The 19,953-nt window shown below is 39.5% G+C and overlaps 2 protein-coding genes across 5 annotated transcripts; both read right to left on the reverse strand.

Moving 5' to 3' along the window:
• Positions 1 to 213: 213 nt before the first annotated feature.
• Positions 214 to 16,429, reverse strand: tfg (trafficking from ER to golgi regulator). 4 transcript variants are annotated; one of them, XM_032529715.1, is made up of 8 exons: positions 16,170 to 16,428; positions 14,104 to 14,317; positions 13,808 to 13,891; positions 11,903 to 12,049; positions 8,424 to 8,588; positions 8,163 to 8,309; positions 1,564 to 1,659; positions 214 to 1,475 (listed from the first exon to the last, which is right to left on the reverse strand). In XM_032529715.1, the coding sequence occupies exons 2-8, from the start codon at positions 14,285 to 14,287 to the stop codon at positions 1,063 to 1,065; spliced, it is 1,236 nt and encodes a 411-aa protein (XP_032385606.1). In that variant the 5' UTR covers positions 14,288 to 14,317; positions 16,170 to 16,428; the 3' UTR covers positions 214 to 1,062. The 4 variants fall into 4 exon arrangements, with proteins under 4 accessions (XP_032385606.1, XP_032385605.1, XP_032385608.1 ...); XM_032529714.1 differs by having other exon boundaries at positions 8,424 to 8,591; positions 16,170 to 16,427; XM_032529717.1 differs by lacking the exon at positions 8,163 to 8,309 and having other exon boundaries at positions 16,170 to 16,429.
• A 96-nt stretch (positions 16,430 to 16,525) lies between these two features.
• jagn1a (jagunal homolog 1a) lies at positions 16,526 to 18,931 on the reverse strand. Its single transcript, XM_032529718.1, has 3 exons — positions 18,835 to 18,931; positions 17,949 to 18,049; positions 16,526 to 17,865 (listed from the first exon to the last, which is right to left on the reverse strand). Exons 2-3 carry the CDS (start codon positions 18,035 to 18,037, stop codon positions 17,403 to 17,405), a joined length of 552 nt encoding a protein of 183 aa, XP_032385609.1. The 5' UTR covers positions 18,038 to 18,049; positions 18,835 to 18,931; the 3' UTR covers positions 16,526 to 17,402.
• Positions 18,932 to 19,953: the final 1,022 nt, after the last annotated feature.

The raw sequence follows: 19,953 nt of genomic DNA on the forward strand, positions 1-19,953 counted from the left end.
ACCAACCACAACCCACAGGCAGGAAAACAAAATGGGAATACCAGCATTACTAGAGTTTTCCAAAGCTGGATGGAAGAGCAGAGAAAGAAAGAAGCCAAACTTAACAGAGACTCAGAAACCACAAAGTGAGAAAGAGTGTTAAGAGAAAGACAGCAAAACAATGCGCAGGCCAAGAGCAAGGCAATATCAAAACAAAAGATAAAAGTCTTCAACTGGGTCTCAATCATTTATTAGGTTCAAGAAAAAAATGTTACAGTTTATACATAAACAACTAATCTCACTTGAGGGTGGAATTTGATTTATTAGTAAAAACAAGTGATAAGATACCGAGGAATACCAAGCTTTGCTGGAGATGATATAATTAGCTAAACAAAAGAAGCTTTATTTATGACATTGGGATCTACTTGTCCCATAAGCCATTACTTAGCTAGTGTTCCCAACATGGGGCAGTTTCATTGTCACATCATTAATACAGACATGGTGGTGAAATTGATAAAATCAAAAAAACAAAAACCAAACAAGACAAAATAAACAACAAAAGGGTAACTTTTCATTTAGATACTGTCTTACAAATGCATCTATTCAGAGTTAACTCAACACAAGCGGTTGAGATGTCTGTCATCGACATGTAAGACACAAATGCAGAATATGGATGGTGATCTCACAAAGCGTTACCATGAAAAGAACAATAAACAGTTTGTGCAACAGCCTGTTTTTGTCACCCAGGTGTGTGCATACAGACCGGTTACCTTTTTACAGATACAAAAGGGCAGAGTAAACATTGGTGATGTGACAGTAGAAGAGGGGGAAATAACATAAGAAACATACACCGGGGACAGAGTAGAGTGGTGTGTTGAAGAGACAGCATACAAACAATAACCATCAGATGGGTGGGGTTACTCGTTTCATATTTGGACTTGATATTTGTACGGGGGGGCAAGGGGGGAAGGGGAGGGTGCAGAGCAGTAAACCATGTTTACTGCACCCACTCCAAACAGTTGGAGCCCCACAGGGGAAGGGTTTGGGATGTGTATAAGGATTAGTAACATCCACTATCCTTTTTTACCGATACCCAGGGCCTGGCTGAGTGTAGCCCTGGCCGTAAGGGGGGCGGTTGCGAGCGTACGGGTTAGCAGCTCCTGGTGGAGGGGTGACAGTGTTGCCTGGAGGCGGGGTATATCCCGGGCGGGGTTGGTACCCTGATCCGGGCTGAGAACTGGGCGGCAGGCTGTAGTTGGCAGGCTGGGTGGCCTGGGATGTATAGTTTTGGGGAGGGAAGGCTCCTGCTTGATACTGCTGGGCTCCCTGAGTTGGATGGGGCTGCTGCTGGCCACCCTGGAAACCCGGAGCTGGAGCCGGAGCTGGACCGGAGGCTGGAGCCTGGGAGGAGGGAGGCGCGTAGTTCTGAAACTGCTGCTGCGGCTGCTGTGGCTGTGGTGGGCCAGGCTGAGGGGCACCGGGCTGAGTGCTGTATCCTGCAGAGAGAGAGCAAAGAGAGTCCCCTTACTTTACAACATAGCAGCTACCGTTTTACTCTTGAATCTTGACCATTTTCACTCTTACCAGAGTACTGCATATTATACTGTTGTTGCTGAGGTGGGGCACCTGGTTGCTGAGGCGGGTATCCACCTGGAGCCTGGTACTGCTGATACACCTGACCTGAAGAGACAGGGACAAGCATAATCAATACACAGAATAGAACCAAACAAATAAGATAGCCACCACTAATATGAGCCATTATCCATTATATCTTAATCTATGGTCCCATTTACGCTTTCAAGTATCTTGTATCCAGTTAAAATCCAGATGTGATTTAATACACTTCCATTCACACATGCGTCTCAGTTGGCCAGATCATGGTTTTTCCAGGCTACATGCAACTCAAGGTCACTCCAGGGTGGCAGTAATGCATGACAGCCTGTTTGGCAATTGGCAAATATACCAAAGGCATTTCTGCACGTAGGAAGTTACAATTAACAGTTGGCAATAACAGATGGCTAGCTGGCAAACAACTATCCACCACCGAGCCTTCTATATGATTGTGTTTAAATTCTGAGCAGCTTTTCCACTGCAACTTTTAGTGCCATGATCACAGGGAAGAGATTGTGTAGTCTCTCTTTCACAGACCACCTACTGACGTAGTTACAGTAGATTACGTATATATGTCTTGGGAAGCCAGATGTATTAAAACCTTTTTAACATCTGGCTACAATACAATCGGGTGGCAAATTCATTTTTGAAAGCTTCTTGGGTGCATTACTACTTTGCTTTTTTCCTATCACATTCAAGATGCACAAAGTTAATTATTAACCATTAATAACACCTATGTGTTGCTAAAAAAGCCCAGTAACCAGAGATGTCTCTATGGGGCGATACAGCAATATTGGCTTCAAGCTAGAGAACAGTATGCAGATACTCGAGAAGACAAACACACAAAGTAAAGGATGTAAAACCGAAGCTGAAATATACTCTAAGGTACTAAGGCACATTATAGACATCAATAACTCAGGCCATGAGTTGTTCTCTGCACCGCCACACACATTTGTTTGCAGACAGTGACTTCCTGCTGAACATTTATTCACTATGACTTCACTGGCCCACTGCATCCATGCACATGTGGAGGATGGCCACCATCATCTCTACAGTCATCTCATGTTCCCCTTATTAGCAACATTTAAATAGCATGATGAGTAATCAGGGATACCTTTCTTGACATTGATGCCGTTTTTATGTTTTAAAAACATGGAAACAATTTTTCCTTGTTATTTTAAATTTGCTCATTAAGTTTTCCATTGCCATGTCTGAATGTTCAGCAGACAAGCGAATACTTGGCAAACTGGTGTTCTCCCTTAACAAGGCCGAAATTTGACTCCCGAATCTCCTGCCTGGCATATAAATTGGGGGTAACGACACATGGAAATCAAAGCGAAAGAGAAGGCACAATAAAATAGGGCCGCCCCAGGGTTCACTGGTTTTTCAAGCGCTGGTAAAACTGGTGCTGATTTTCCACTCATTTGGGAGGGCTGAAATGACACTTTACAATTCTTGAGAGTCTGAACTAAGCATAGAAAAAGAGACTCCTATGAAATGATGTACTGTCAGAGAACTTCAATGCATTCCTTCTTGATGAATCCGTTTTTTTCATACTAATCATTTAAAACATTCAAAAGTAGCACAAAATTACAAATACAATAATTATACTAAAGGAAATTGACTTTGAAGCTCAGGCTCAACAAACCAGCAGTCAGAAAAGAAGTCATATTACCGTGCATTGGTCTGGGAGACACTTGACAACTTAATATTTAGCTAGAAACTGGGCACCTCTTTAGTGTCTTTAAATATCAGCATTGAAGTTGTATGGCAACCATCTGTTATTGCACAGACAGCACCTTTAACATGAACACCATGGTCTTTATTGTGTGACAAGGCATGTGTGTTAAATTGTCATCTTCTCTTGTTCCCCTCGGCCTGTAACCCATCATAAGTGTTATGTAAGAGTGATGAAAGGATGCATGGCTGTTAGACCCCTTTGGCTGGGGAGTTAATTTTACTCCAGTGTAGCCAAGAGGTCAACTATGTGCCTGCTGAGCGCTCACGGGACAAACGACTAGGGTCTCACTGAAGACAATGAGAGCTGCAATGCTTCAGAAGAAAACCCCCAAGTTGGGAAAATGATGTTTATTGGAACAGTGAAGCATTTGGCTGTGGTACTGCTGACCTTTAAACATGCCTCAAAAAGGAGTCTTGAGAATAAGGTCCTATATTTAAATAAACATTTCACACCAAACGCACTTCTGCCCATCTGATAAAGAGCCGTTGATACATACACGTGTTTAGAGTTTCTGCCTTTCTTGCACACATGTTGCCAAGGGTTTATCAACATCTGACAGACAACAAGTCTGAAATATTTACCATCTGCTTATGGATCTTGTTAGCAGCATTTTTATGGTAACAAGTAACCTAAGCTTGCATTGAAAGTGAGCTTAAGGCCAGCTTTAAAAAGGCCACATATGCTCAGTTGGCATCCGATCTCATTGCATTAGCTATTATAAATTCTTGTGCATTGACTGGCTGTTCTAATTTGCCTTGAGGCTGTTACACTGACAAACAGTCTGCAGCCACAGACAGGAATAATGTGAGGACATGGTCGAGTGGGAGATGAGGATGGACAGGATCTAGTTTAACGTCTTCATGTGCCAACCATCTGCAGCCTTGGAAGTAGGAAAAGAGATGAAGATGAGAAACGGTGAGGAGAGAACAAACAATTCATTGCTACGCTAGACTTGAAGATGTATTGATCTCTTTGTACCACTTGTTACAAGATTACAAGACGGTGTCTAGCAATGGCTGCCAATGTGTAGAATAACAATACTTAACTGTTCTCTGTGGGGAAATTATCTTTGTACATGGTACAGAAAAATTCCCTGGAGAAAGTACAAAGTAACAATGGGCATGATTAATGATTGATAATTGATCATTAATAATTTTGTCGATCAAGTTCATTTGTTATTGATTAAACTAATGCAGGTTACGTTGTGTAGCGTGAATCTTGAAGCGCAATGAAATTAATTTCACTGTGTAGCAGCAATTAAACATTTTACTACCCGGGGACAATATTTGACGCCATACTTAGTTACCTGGTTACTTTCTGTTTTGATTCCAAAAGTAATCATGAAGAGATCACGGCAAAGAGTGGCATGGGACCATTTTGATTTTTAAAAAATGGCTCAGTTTACGGCAAACACTGCGATGACGTGTATATCCCACAGCCTGGGGGAGACGAGGCTGCGTTGTCTGACACGGACGAGGGGAGCGGAGGTACCTGTCCATATTCCGGCAAAGTCAGTCCCCTCAGAGTGGGCGTTTTTGGCAGCTGGACTGATGGTCACCAGGTTGCGGTTGCGTCTGACCCCAGATCATGTCAACATGCTTATCTTTCTTTCTCAACCAAAATCAGCAGACTGGTGCAGAAGTTGTATGTGAGTTTTTTATTTTTTTATTTATTTTTATGCGGCTTTGTGAAGTAGCCTAATTTGTTAAGTGGACTAATTGTTAGGTAGGCTAATCGCTCTCACCCTCTTTCTCAACTCCGTGTCTTGTTAGTTTTGAGTTACATTTAACAAAACCTGGCTGATCTTAGTATTATGTTTTTTTGGTTAAGTTATTGTTTAACATGACATGATTCTTTTTTTAAATTATTATTTAGGAACAAACGGTCTCCGTTTAAAACACTAAGTCGCAGCTGCAGGTTCCGCTGCTTTAGAGCACCGCAGCGCATATATCTTTAAGTTTAGCCTAGCCAAATGTCCAGTTTAACTGCCACAAGTTGTTCTTGTGAAAAAGATCTCATTGACAAAAAACACGCTGTATTTTGGTATTTCATTGCATTTTTTTTATATAAAAAGTCAAATAAATAATTAATTTTAATATAAAAAGTATTAAAGATTAATTGATCGAAGAAAATTTTTATAAAATGGCCATCCCTAGTACAAAGGCTTAAGCAGGGTTAACGCCTGCCCACACAGGGGCTTTATTTTATTAATGGGCGCTCAGCCTTTTTAATACCACACATTGAGCAGCCTTGAAACAGCCATTTATCGCAACACTTGTCTTGTCCAAATGTGTTTGTTTGTTTGTTTGTATTATATAGAACTGGATTAAACATTAATTGTATTGTTATAATAACCTTTTCATACAGGACAGTGATCCTGGCATTCTCGGTGTCTACGCCTGTTCTCGGACAGACACACAGACAGACAGACACAGACACACACACATATATGTATATAAAAATATTGCATTAGGAACAACTCCTGAAATCAGCCTATCGGTTCAGGACATCCCTATTTATATCCCCACTACTTTTAATGATTTATCTGAACTTCTCATCCTGCTTCTGATTCACACACTCTTAATCGCATCACATTGTGTTACTGTTAAGACCTTACAAATGACTCAAGGTTTTTGCTGAGCTATTCCACAATCTTTTCACATACCATCTAGCACAGACATGATGAGAATGATAAAAAAGTAAGAGAAAATTACACGCGATGAGTGTTTGCACACAACCATCACAGCTCAGCAACTTAAAACTATTGCTCAACAATAACAATTCCACAAAAAACATGTCTCCGTGATAGCATCCCTGAATCAACACATCTATTTAAGTCTGGAAAACCAGTCAGAACCCCACATCAGATCAGCAAGAACAAGTTACTCATTAGAAAATCAGTTATGTTATCATGTTATGGAAGGTAAAGAAAGAACCATTAGATGCTTGCTGTTGAGCTGGCTAACTCAGTGACTGAATAAGTCTTCATCTGGATCAACTAAACTTAATAGAGCCCTACGGGTAGGGCCTGCAACGCCAACCAGGCCAAACCACAAACCACCAGTTGAATGGAAGTAGTCATACCACATGTGTGCAGAGAATTGGTGTTGCAGGTGTGGTCAGGAGTCAGCAGTGTGATCACTCTGAGAACGAGTTATGGCTCTCATAGGGTGCAACGAAAAGGCATGTTCTTTGCTCCAATGACCTCCTTATCTAGCGAGGCCAAACCACAAACCGAAACCAATCTGATCCACTGTCACAGAATTCCCTCATGTTAGGTTAGGTTAGATACTTGGATAAAGGAAATGGACATGCAAGATTGGCACAGAAGACCATTTCCCACAATGTTATCGTGGTGAGACAATCAAGTTAAATAAGTCGTGTTTGTTTTTGCCAACATACTGCCTGATCCTTTGTTCATTTATCTTCATTGAAGCCTTGGGTTTGGGTCCAACATGTCCGTGCTAAAGATTGCACACCGGGGTGAGCTATGATAAAGTCTCTGCTGAGTAAGATAAACCCTAAATCCATGGATACTCCTGTTTACAAAGATTTGATTAAAATTCCACAGTGGTGAGAGTCATAATTTCTCATTCAATGAAACTTCTGCTTCAACAGCAGAATGGATCTGATTACCTAAAAAAAAGGAACAAGCATTTGCTTAAAGTACATGCAGTCAATTCAGTTTCCTCTACTAATATGATAACGTTCTTCACTCTATTAACATTTCACCTAATCGAATAGTCTGTAATCCAATGGGAAATAAACAGGTAAATGGAATTTGATCAACAGAGCGAACTAAACAATGGTAGTGTAACGGGGTCTGGTGCTTTATTTGATCTTCTCGGTTTGTCATAGAAATACTAAATTACACTTGAATGAGCAATTGTTTTCAGAGTGGACACAGTCAAGCAAGGCATGAAATGACATCTCGCAATCAGTAGGACTACACTGACTGTGGCAGTGGCTGCACATGTTCTTGGAGTAAATCCTTTAGTCAGTTATGAAGAAAGGAAAGGCCGTCATTTTGCATAACAGGCCTGCCGTGTATGCCTTGTATTGTATACATGACCACGGTAAACAAAATAATACAAACTACAGTTTGTAGTGCCTATAATTTAGTATGTTTTACCGTCATAAATTTTGATTTATATGAAGGGTTTTTACTGCGGTGCTGTGTGTGGACCTGGACACTGAGACGATGCACAGCTTTTTAGGGGACTGTCTCTTCTGTTTTACATTTTGTATTGCTTCTATGTATTTTCCTTCTTTGGAAAGTAAAGTTACATTTGATGCAGATTAAAAAATATTGTAACCCTGACTAATTTATAAATTACAGCAACAACTTGAGATGAGAGAAACATTTGTGTGGTTGGTAGACTGTTATATCTACTGCAAGAATCCATACTACCACTGCAGAATGTTTTAAAGATGATTTTTTTGGCCTGTAAATCAAATCTTACCCTAACACCAACCGGCAGATGTATTTTTACCTTAAGATCCTAGGCAGAACTACAAAAAAAAAAGAGCCTGGATCAGTAGTTTAGACCAAAACATTTAAACTTGCACAACAGGGGGAGATATTTTTTAAGAGGCTACATTGGTGTTGATGTTGGAAAAACATCCAATATAACAGCACCACTGTAAAAGTAAATGTAAATTGCTTAACCATCCATACTCCCTGTGGTAATTGGGACATTATTCCATCATGCAATCTTTCTACACAACCGTGCCTCAGACTATGTGTCTGCTTGTGTGTTCACCAATTATTCTGTATTAAATTTGGGAAATTTCTTGGGAGACACAGTAGCTGTGTGTGCATGTGTCTCACCATCCATGCCAGCTGGGGGTCCCTGCTGTACTCCTGCATAGGGAGCCTGTGGTTGGGGGGGCACCACTGGCTGAGGGGCTGCAGACGAGGAGGAGGCAATGCTGTCAGGGGTTCCTGAGCGCTCCTCTGGTGCAACCGCTGGGGGAGCTACTTACAGGCACAGAGGAGATATGAATTTTTTACTCAACACCTATACACTGAAACAAAAAAAAAAAAAAAAAGGCGTTTTCTATTTTTTTACAGTTGGATAGGACGCAATACCTGGGGCCTGGTCCTCGCTCAGGCCAAAAGCGGAGATGACATTCTTGTTGACCTCATCCTGGTTTTTTAATGGGTCGAAGGCTGACATGCTGGCTGCACTGACTGGAGTGGCCTGTTTCACTGTGTGGTCTGCTGCCAAAACCTTGCCTTCACGTCCATCCACCGCTTCTAGAAACACAGCCACAAAAATGTTTAAAAACCGGCAGTGACAAAGACAAAATGTGGCAATAACTGGCATGTACGCAACATTTTGCATTCTCAGCATGGTGCCAGATTGCAAACTACAGGTGACCCCCGTTTACTTCATTCTTTGATTCCAGCCAAATCACATATGAACATGTACTTTTTCAGGAGAGTACAGAATTAAAAAAAAAGTTATAGCTAACAGAGAATAATAAATACGTTTTAATACAGCAGCCTCCAACCACACTGTATTAGGACAAAGCATGTTCCTCCCATAAATGCTTTGGTCACAGTTATGACGGAAGGTGATATTTCTGTTGTGTGAGATGTGTGTGAGTGACCACAATCAAACTGGACTGAACCAGTATGTATGCAGTTTATAACTAAAACTACAAATGTAGTGTGTAATGGCAAATTTTTTAATGAAAACAAGTCATTAAATTATTACAACAATGACTGAAACTTATAAATTGCCTTGATTTGGTGCCAGTATCCCTGTGGGATATAGATCTTACGATTTTGGCAGTGAGCATGTAGAATATATACAAGTGGTATTTGTTAAGGAGGCCGTGCAATCCCCATCATTGGGATTAAAGCGTAACTCTCGTGAAAAAACAACCTAGGGGCTTTTTGTGAACGTACCAGAGTCAAACTTTCGTTTAAAAGCATGTTTAAGACGGAAAAAGTTACTTTTAAGATTTACCATATTGTCCTTTTTCGGTAAAATAGCCTTTGGAATGGGAGTGCTTGTTTCCGCTTGCAGAAATCTTTGCAAGTCAAATGAGTTGATCTCCGAATGTGAATAAACGGACTCCATAGGAGGAAATGTCATTCTCCTTTTTCAATAGGTCAATATTATTTTTCTCTAACAACAAAAGAAGAAATTATCCGTGCATTTACATGGAACTAAGCTGTATAAGCTTTCCATCTTTACTCTCCTCCCTCAACTATTTTTGACTTGCAAGATTGACAGAGAACGGAAAAACCGACAGCTACAGTGACTTATTAAAACCTTTTTTAGTAAACTCTGTATACACAGAGTTCATGTGTAGAGACCCTGGTGATACTTGTAGCAAAATTTTGTGTTGAGCCTTTAGTGTATTAAAAATAGTGATAGTTGATGCTTTCATAGAAGAACTCCTAGCATTCCCATTCAAAAGGCCATTTGACTGAAAAACAATACAGTAAATCTTAAAAGTGGCGCTTCCATCATAATTATATTTTTAAACAAAACTTTGAATTGGGTACATTCACAAAATCACCCTAGATGGCATTTTGGCGGGAGTTACGCTTTAAGAGACCTAACAGGCAAGATTTGCTATCTTAATATAAAACACAAAGAAAAATCAAACCACCTGGATTGGTGTGTGTGTGTGTGTGTGTGTGTGTGTGTGGTGTGTGTGTGGTTGTGGTGTGTGTGTGTGTTGTGGTGTGTGTGTGTTGTGTGTGTGTGTGTGTGTAAATACATATGGCATTACCTAGTAGGCAGCAATGTTTCTTGTGGATCCAATATGTTTGTCTATAATACTTAAACACATGGTAGAGTTGTTGTGTTTCATGCCCAAGTATGAGTCTGTTTTTCATTAATAGACAGTTCCTATGCTACAACAATCCAAAGAGCAGTTTAACATACTAAGCAGGACATTTACAGCTGAAAATTCAACTCGGCAGTGCTCTCTGGTGGACAACTATGAAAATGTGACAGTTTCTAAATTACCTTAAACTGATTTAAACAAAATAATAGCAGTCCAACATCACTAACCATATAAATAATATTTTTTGGTAGAAGTAATATTTCTACATGGCAAATAATTTAATAGTAAGTAAGTAGTAAGAAAACCAACAGACCCAACAGTCATGACAGGCATGCTGCTCATTGTGTGTAATGAAATCTGTAATTGAAAGGGGCATGTTCAAAATAATCGCATTGTTGTGTTCAATTAGTGAGGTGATTGATTCTGTGAAGAAACAGGTGTCAATTATGGCCCACATTTAAGGAAGGAAGTAAATGTTGTGCATGCTGGTTATAATACATTTCACACAAAAATACTCAGCAAAATGGGTCGTTCCAGACATTGCTCTGAGGAACAGCAGACTTTGATTAAAAAACTGATTGGAGAGGAGAAAACATGTAAAGAAGTAAAGAAAATGATGGGCTGTTCAGCCAAATTGATTTCAAATGCCTTGAAATGGCATCCAAAGCCTGACGGATGTGGGGGAAAACGGTCAACTACCATTCGAATGGATCGAAGAATAGCCAAAATGGCAAAGACTCAACCAATGATCAGCTCTAGGAAATTCAAAGACTTGACTACCCGTGATCATAAGAAGGCTATGTGAAGCCCCCTTAGCTAGAAGCCCCCGCAAAGTCCCATTGTTGAAAAAAAAGACATGTACTGAAGAATAGGTTGAAATTTGCCAAAGGACACATTAACTGGCCGAAGGAGAAATGGCGCAACATTCTGTGGAATGAGGAGAGCAAAATTGTTATTTTTGGGTCTAGGGCCCGCAAACAGTTTGTCCGATGTCCCCCAAGCACTGAATTCAAGTCACAGTTCATTGAAGACATACCAGAGATCATGGATCAGTTTCAATACTTCTAAATACTTGAAAGGGTCATGTTGCCTAATGCTGAAGAGGAAATGCCTTTGAAGTTGGTCATTCAACAAGACAATGATTCAAAACACAGTAAGCGAGCAAAGTCTTGGTTCTAGACGATAAAGCTTGATGTTATGGGGTGGCCAGCCCAATCTCCGGACCTCAATCCCATAGAACACTTGTTGGGTGACATCAAAAATGCTGTTTCTGAGGCTAAACCCAGTAATGCAGAGGAATTGTGGAATGTAGTTCAATCGTCCTGGGCTGGAATACCTGTTCACAGGTGCCAGAAGTTGGTTGACTCCAAGCAACACAGATGTGAAGCAGTTCTAAGAAATAATGGTTATTCAACTAAATATTAGTGCAGTAATTCAACGTAAAGCAAACCCTTGAGACATTTTTTCAGTTTATACAGTAAATGTCTGAGTTTGAAAAGAAAAATGCAAATACTGCTATTTTTTTGAACGGCCTAGTCCTATTTTCTTCACTTTCTGTGAAGGTATAACACAAACTTGATCAATTGTGGTCATGTTTTGATTTTGAATTGAATGTGCAGTGTTTCCAATGCATTGATATCATGGAATTAAAAGCTATTCTAAGGATTGAGCATTATTGACTTTTTTTTTTTTTTTTTTTAAACACACTGCTATTATTCTGAACAATTGTACGTGGGTGTGCATGTGTGTGGGACTTCTTACCACTGTACGGTGCTGTAGCAGCCAGACCAGGCTCAGTGGGAGGCTCCAAGCTATCCAGGAGGTTGTTGACTTTATTCCTGAGCTCAATGAGCTCCCTGCGCAGATACTTCACCTGACTAGACTCCAAAGGCCGTGGCTGACCATTTACTGCAGGTAACAAGAGATGAAGAGAGTGGACATAAGTTAGAAAATTAATCAAATTGTTGTTAGATCTCAAGGAGGTTGATTAATAGAATTTCCCTCCCAATTCTGTTTGACCCCCCCCCCCCCCCCCCCCCTGTCTTCAGCTGTCTTAGTTAACAATGCCTAAAATGCCCAAAGAATAATCTCTAAAAAAACACAATGGATACTCATAATTCTGCAACTCATTAGATTATAAATGATGATCTGTCCCAGTTCTGTGTGCGCCACACTCTGACTACCTAGGATTACAGAGATCATCTATCACATGGTTGAATCCACAAAACCATTCACAATGGGAGCCAGGCTGACAGAGGGACTGAGAGCTTCATTATCACCACGTAACAATGGAGCGGTGGAATGCTGAGCAAAATGGTGCTGGTTTTCTGTGCTTACATTACTTAATGATATCAAATTAAAACATAGGTGCATTTTTACAATGTCAATCTACAGGGAACAGGACAAAGGTCTTCACAAACTTTGACCGTATGTGATGCACCACACGGGTCACTTTACTTTCCTTAAACCCTAATTTCCCACTAATAATTGACTGAGGAGGGAAATTTCCATTGAAAAAGAATGATTGTGAGAATGGAGATTGCCAGAGATTCCATTCTTACACAAGTTGTTCTGTATGAGTGGATAATGCTGAACAGAGATGCACAGGGTCATGAGGCACTACACAGGCTGCCATGAGATTCCAGCTACACTCTCTCCTTTTGAATCTTGACACGTCTGAGGATATCAGTTCTACGTGAGGTCATGCCATGTAATGATGTGACAGGACTCACATCATTGATTGGAAGTAAGAGAAATAAAAACCTTACAGCTTCCTGCCAATTATACAGCAGCATCAGTAGGACTGACTGACGTGGATCACAGCACAGGAAACAACATCAAGTGGTCATGAATGTCTAACTGTGTGAGCCATTTTGAGTTTCAAACATCGATAACATTGTTAGATGTAACATGCACATCCATGGTGTACTATGGTTTTGAGTATGTTTTTTTCAACAGCTGATAGCAATATTCTGTAGACTCGAAGTATTTCTAAATATCTAAGTTTAACTTTTATTTAGGCCTATATTCCTATACCACAACTTTATTTCCTGGCAGGATGGAACACAGCTTGGACTACCTAACAGCCAAACACTATGATATAGTTTTGACTTCAAATGAACAACACTTACATGAAATAGAATTCATGAAATTAGCAAACACACATAGTATATAGTTTACACATAGTATAAAATAAAGAAAAGGCCTGCAAGGAGACATAATCATGGAAAACATCAAGTTGTATTTTGACATATCATATATCATGATAACCGACTTACTAAATAACTGTGGATTTAACTGGGCTGGTACATAGTTAAGATAAAGATTACAAATCAGTATAACTGGCACAGAGGGCTTTTACATCCATCAACTGCCTGCCACTTTGTTTGCTGAACCAGCACTAAAACGCATAGAAATTCCACCCCAAATTCGTTGGGACGGAGTGTAGACAACTTTATTTCGGACAGAGAACAGCTGAGGTTTGTTGTATGAAACGGCCCTCCAGTGACTGTTTGTTGTAACAGCTGATGTGAAACATCTTGGTCTACAGTTTATCATTATGATGACGCTTGCACATGAATTAGACCTCAACTGGCTTGAGGTTTGGATTCCTCAAAGCAAGACTCTATGTAGGGGCAACAGAAAGGACATTATTTAATACCTTACCAAACAAAGTCAGTTTGAGTATTCTACTGCACTGGATGGCGAAAGAGAGGTCAGAGCTGTCAAAGATGGTGATGAGATCATCATCTAGAAAAAGAGAAAAGAGAGATCAGAGATTCACTGTAAGAAAAAAAAAAATAGCTCTACCAATGAAAAGATAAGATAGCTATGATACCAAAAAACCTTGGATTAGTATCAGTATGAAAAACTTAAATAAGCTGGCCTGAGGAAACATTGTCAACATTCACACTTTGACCCTTGAGACCAATTAGGGACAACAGGTCTATGTCCTGACTCACCTTCATCCTTGTATTTGATGGCAACCTCGTCATTACTCTGCAGCTTTCCCCTGAAGACACGCTGCATCATCAGCACTAGCTCGTCGTACGTAATGTCTTCATTATGAATCGGGATGCGTCTGATGTCATCACCCAACTGGGCTTTGATGATTAGCTTCCCACTCAGGTCCAGCTGGCCGTTCATGGTGCCGTCCAACCTCTTCTGCTCCCACCACTTAACAGGGTCAGTAGAGAGGTAGATTCAAAAATAACCAACAAGCCTGTTGTTCTAGCTTTCCTTCTCTCTTTCTCAATGCTAATTGGTTGATTATTGCAGAAGAAAAGTTATCATTTATCAAGACTCATGATTACATACTGAGTTGCTATGAATTTGGTAAAGTGTGCTTGTTACACAAAAACAGAAGACATTTATAGCAGGATAGTTGATACACATGGAAACATATATAGACATTACTAATATTTAATTGTATCTCTCAATCTTTAACAATGAAGCTTTCTCCCTGCAGGACATTGATGTGTTTTCTAATGTCTATTCATACGAATTATAATCTAGGGTGATTCAATAATGCCTAGGAAGCAACAGTATCACTCAGTTTGACTGGAACATAGGGTCTAAGGGTCAAACATCACCCTGTGAGGTGGCAAAGACAACTCTAAGATAGCACAGACTTTGAACCAAAATAGTTTGATAGCTTTCAACTATGTTTTTTGGATCTTTTAGACAAATAAAATTTAATCATTTGTATAACAGAAAGGTGAAACTCAGATTTTGTTTGCTTACTTATATCTGCAGTTAATTATACCTTATATACATTCGGTTAAGTTAGTCTCAACGGTATAAGATAAATTACCGTTGGAGCAGTTAGATTATCAATGGCATTACCTGCTTTTGTTCTAGGCTGGAAATTAAACAACTAAAATTTATTTTTCAAGAAATGCAACAGTCATGTGAAAACCCCTTTCCACCAATGTGAGGTTATCTCGAAATAATGAGTTAGTATCTCACAATAATGACATTTTCTCAAAATAATGACTTAGTATATTTTGAAATAAGGTCATCATTTTTAAGATACTCATTATTTTGAGGTTATCATAATTTTAAATGTAAATTTTAGGATACTAAGTCATTATTTTGAAATGCTAAGTCCTTGGTATGAGATACTACGCAATTGTTTTGAGATGCTGAGTCATTGTTTTTTGATATACTAAGTCCTTCTGTCGATACTATCTCATTTTTAGAGAAGGTTTCTCATTATGAAAGGATCTTTCCCATTGGCGGAAACGGGCTCCCATAGCTTTGACTGTCGACTAGCCAGATGAATAATTGGCTGGATGCTAGGGATTGTGTGGTAGCTAACAATTAGCATTCAATTTATATGTGAAATATAGACAAAAACAAACTGATATTCTACCGATATCAGCTATACCAAATGCTTGGTGACAAGATAGGTACATGGGAATCACACGTTTAAAATGTCACAGAAGTGTAGCTAACGCTGTTTGTAAAAGACGCTCAATCGCACAGTCATCTGTCAATGGCCCATAAACAGCTAGCTAACGTTGAGTTAGCTAGTAACTGCTAGGCCGTTTCATCCCTGCCCTGTCAACGGTGACACTATTAACCATAAATGTGAAGTCAAAAGCAATTATACAGACAATCTTCCATTGTATAATTCCATGAATAGCTCGCCTTAATTTCACTTTAAAGCAATCGGCCGGCTAAAAGCAGTTTCTTGAGTAACTTGTAACTGCTAACGTTACCTTTAATTGGCTTTCAGAGCTTTATAAGTAGAACAGCATATTTTTAACACAGTAATGCATCAACTTCGACTTCCTTTACACCAGAAAAGAATGGTATCGGTTCTTTTTGTAAATAACTTCCAAAGAATCAGTGACGACACTGTTTGGGCGAGCTAGCGTAGCGTTAGCTCCCTGCATAGCGAACGTAACATTAGTAGCTAGTTGCTAGCTACAAAATAACCACTTAAACAGTGAGATGATAGAAACTGTTGTGTGGTTAATAAATCATTATATACATGGACCCAAAACGAAAGAAAGTATTTTACCTCAATCAGACGACTTGACCACGCTGTGTTTCACAGGTTTTCCCAAACCGTGAAAATAAAATGTTAGCTAGCTTAGCTAGACCCGGGTGCCAGCATCAGGAAGTGTCCTCCAAGACTGTCAACGTCAACCAGTACGTGGCATTCATTCTGCGCAGCCGCAAACCATCAGGGACAAAGTGCGTTCTGACCATAGGGTGTATGTGTGCATATATATTTATATATATATATATATATATATATATATAAGTGAGTCAGTCACAACCTATCGTCATAACCATAGACAATTAAGTGAGTCTGTCTACAGACTGACTCACTTAATTGCAAAGATGACCAAACATCAAATGCAACACGTTGAAGAGCATCCATTTGATTTTTATTTGGTTGACAGGGCATTTATTTCATTCGTGTACACAGGCGTAATGAGCGGGCTTCTGACGCTTAATGAGAATACTTGAAAACATAACAATACAGGCAGATGTGTTGATCACCACCTTTCTTAATGGCTTGAATGCATTCTGAGAAAAAATTGTGAGAGGAAAAGTTTTAATGTAGGAGACAGCATCATATCTGTAGCTAAGGTAAACCTAGTTTGGTATATACGTGCAGTTTAGTGTCCCAAATTCCCTGTAATGTAACCCCATTTGTACAGGTCCTATCCCTTGACCAATCAGTTATCCTAACCTTAACCGCTCATGGTCAAATGCCTAACCCCAACCCAACAGCAGTTCTTGGCGTGGCTATTTGGGACACTAAACTGCAAGCAAACAATCTAGTTCATTAAAGACTGTAGTGATTTCTAAGCAAAATGTATATGTTAGAACAGTTCATGCCTTCACTGTTGTACTTTTATAAACACCTCTACATCTCTATTTTTAGAGAGATGGCAATGATGTCTTTATCTCAAATTACTTACTTCTCTGTTTGGAGAAAAACTGCATTCTAGACCCAGTGATGAAGAGGGAACATGTTTTAATGCAATGCAATGTTAATGGATGTTACTTTGATGCCACTCATGATTAAATAAATAATGATGTAAAAAAATCCAGGTTCCTGCATAAATTGTACACCTCACTCTGTTAATATATCTGTGTCAGAGAACACTGGTATTTAAGGTATGAGTTACATGATGATGACTGAACAAATATACATCAATGAGATAATAAGATGCATAACGTACTGTATGTATAAATTAAGATAAAGCAGTTTTGCCCAGTCACAGGTTTCTTCACTGCATTATTTCTTCTTCTTCTCCTGAGTGCCGTCAAACCATGAGTCTAACAGCTTCTTCATGTAATATAACTGCCAGGCGTGCACTTGAACAGCAACCACCATGATCAGGTACATAACTGTCACTGCAGAGAAGCCAAAAATGAAGCGGTAGGCCTTTCCATGGCGGTAGAGCTGCTGCGCTACAGGAAACATCTCCATTCCTCCATAAATCAGAGGTGCCACAGAGAACAGCCCTGCGCTGATCATAGATATGACCAGGTAACTGATATTGTTCTTTGGAAGTGACAAGCCACTGCAGAGCAGAGGGAGGACGCTGAGCAGGTAGGGATACTCCCACTGGTACGGCATGGACACTGTGTCGTGTGACACCAGGTCGAAGTGGCTGACAGTCACCTGTGCAGCCACCAGCAGCCAGAGGAGAAGGTGGACCAGGTTTAACTTCCTCACCTCTGACTTTAGGGCAGCACTGTAAAACACAAATGTTGTCAATATTCAGAGACAACATTCATATTCAATGACCAAAATCAGAAATACATAAAAGTTACTTGCCTCATTTGGTAATGCGGAGCTACCCTCTCTCTGTGTTTGAAGTCACTTCCATTGGTGCCAGCAGCTCTAAGACCAACCCGTGATGTCATATTGAGGGAATACTACTAACACACAAAACAAATCCTATTTCAGAAGCCAAAACTTGACAGAACAAGGGCTACAAGCCCACTACTACTACGAACTATTTTATTGATTTATTCATTTGGTCTATAATATGTTCAGAAATAGTTCAAAATGCCTATTACAATTTCCTAACCCCTAAATGTGATGTCTCTTTAAATGGCTTGTTTTGCAGCGGTCTGAAGTCAAAATGTATTTAAGACATTCAAATATGTTTAATTTACTATCTCATAAGGCAGACAAAAGCACCAAATCCTCACAACTGGGAGATGGAATTGTTTGATATTTGGGCTTTTTACCTGAAAATGACATTTTATCAAAATAGTTGCCAAATTCTTTATTTTGATCGAAAAAACACAAAACATTTGACACTTCCAGCCTGCTCATATATTGCAACACGAGAATAGACCCAAGGGGCAGGTGAAACAACACAAAAACGATTCTATCAGAGGATGTAGAAAATCAAGTAAATAAGGACATGAAATCAACCATAATAAACCAGACCATTGTCTAATTCTGATACCAAGGCGCTAACAACTCCTTAAACTGAAAATGACAATTTAATGCGTATTAGTTGGGCTGTTATAATGATTTGAAGCTGGCTAGCGCGTCAGCTGCTGTTGCTAGCTAACCTAATTAAGCAGTACATTTAGCCAAAAACATATAGCCAGTTACGTATTGCATGTTGGAGCTGGCGTCGTATAATTATTTGCCATTACACTAGAGCGTGGCACAATGTGAAATTACGATAACTAGCAAGGCTTACCGTCCGTAACGTTTAGCTGAGCTCCTGTTTGAATCTGTAACGTTACTAACAAAAGATGTGACAGATGTGGCAAAGGGCTCTGCGCATGCGCACAGTCTGAGTCGTCGAATGAAAGACCTCCCACCGCAGCATCAGCATCTCTCCTCAAGCTATTTGAACTGGAAGCGACGCCTTTATAATGTGAGTTGATTTTGTGGTGCATTTTTGTCTTCGTCGTCAAACATGATTAGCAAAAACGATGGCTTTCCAGGCATTCAAAATGTGTTATTACCATATGAATGATAACACGATTATCATGATGAGGACCTCTAACATTCATGGATCACAGTTACCAACCTAACATGAAATATTTTGTCCTTTATATTTCTTGGCCAATCAAAGCAGTCATCATAGAGCCAACGTTTTAAACGTGGCAAACAGAGCATCTACAGAGTAACTACTGTTGTACTCATAATGTTTCTGGTATCCAGTTCTTTTGCATCATCAACCAACCAGGATGCCAAATTACCCTAAACCTTCTGTCCTGTGTGTGTCTGCGTGTGTGTGTGTGTGTGCGTGCGTGTGTGTGTGTGTGTGTGTGTGTGTGTGTGTATGTGTGTGTGAATGTGTGTGTGTCAAAGGTTGTGTATGTAAAAAGGGCCAATATTTGTATCATGCTCCTTCATCCTTGATATTTTTATGTAATTGTCCTTTCCGCCCGTTTCTCGCGAATTATCTCCCACAGTGAATTTACCACACAGTTTTCAGTTTATACACTTCAGTTAAATTGGTTTGTTTTGCTTTCTGTGAGTTTAGAAATAAAAGTATCAGTTAGAATAACACTTATTTTTAATTAAACAATTTTTATTTAGAAAAAACAACATGGACGATAATAACAAACGTGAAACATTTAAACATAAATCTTTGGTTACAACAACAATATAAGCACCATGGTTAAAAGGAAAACTATACATTTATTTTCCTTTAAAAGTTATCATGCTTTATGTCCTTGTCATTGCATGTAGGTGCAGATAAAACAATAAATTATTGGCATAACTGTTGTTATGAATTGCAGCAACATTCAATACTTGCTTTGAGTCAATTGTAATACAATTTTGTTTTGTATTCTCTGTAAACCTG

Source organism: Etheostoma spectabile, chromosome 11, assembly GCF_008692095.1.
Source record: "Etheostoma spectabile isolate EspeVRDwgs_2016 chromosome 11, UIUC_Espe_1.0, whole genome shotgun sequence".
In the NCBI taxonomy this organism is placed as follows: Eukaryota; Metazoa; Chordata; class Actinopteri; order Perciformes; family Percidae; genus Etheostoma; species Etheostoma spectabile.

Coding starts and splice junctions, on each gene's coding strand:
- tfg (XM_032529714.1), bottom strand. CDS start 14,287: ATGAACGGCCAGCTGGACCTGAGTGGGAAGCTAATCATCAAAGCCCAG. Junction 12,050..13,807: donor ACTCAAACTGACTTTGTTTG/GTAAGGTATTAA, acceptor TGTTACCTGCAG/TAAATGGTCAGCCACGGCCT. Junction 8,592..11,902: donor TGCTACAGCACCGTACAGTG/GTAAGAAGTCCC, acceptor CTGTGTTTCTAG/AAGCGGTGGATGGACGTGAA.
- jagn1a (XM_032529718.1), bottom strand. CDS start 18,037: ATGACATCACGGGTTGGTCTTAGAGCTGCTGGCACCAATGGAAGTGAC. Junction 17,866..17,948: donor GCTCCGCATTACCAAATGAG/GCAAGTAACTTT, acceptor TGTGTTTTACAG/TGCTGCCCTAAAGTCAGAGG.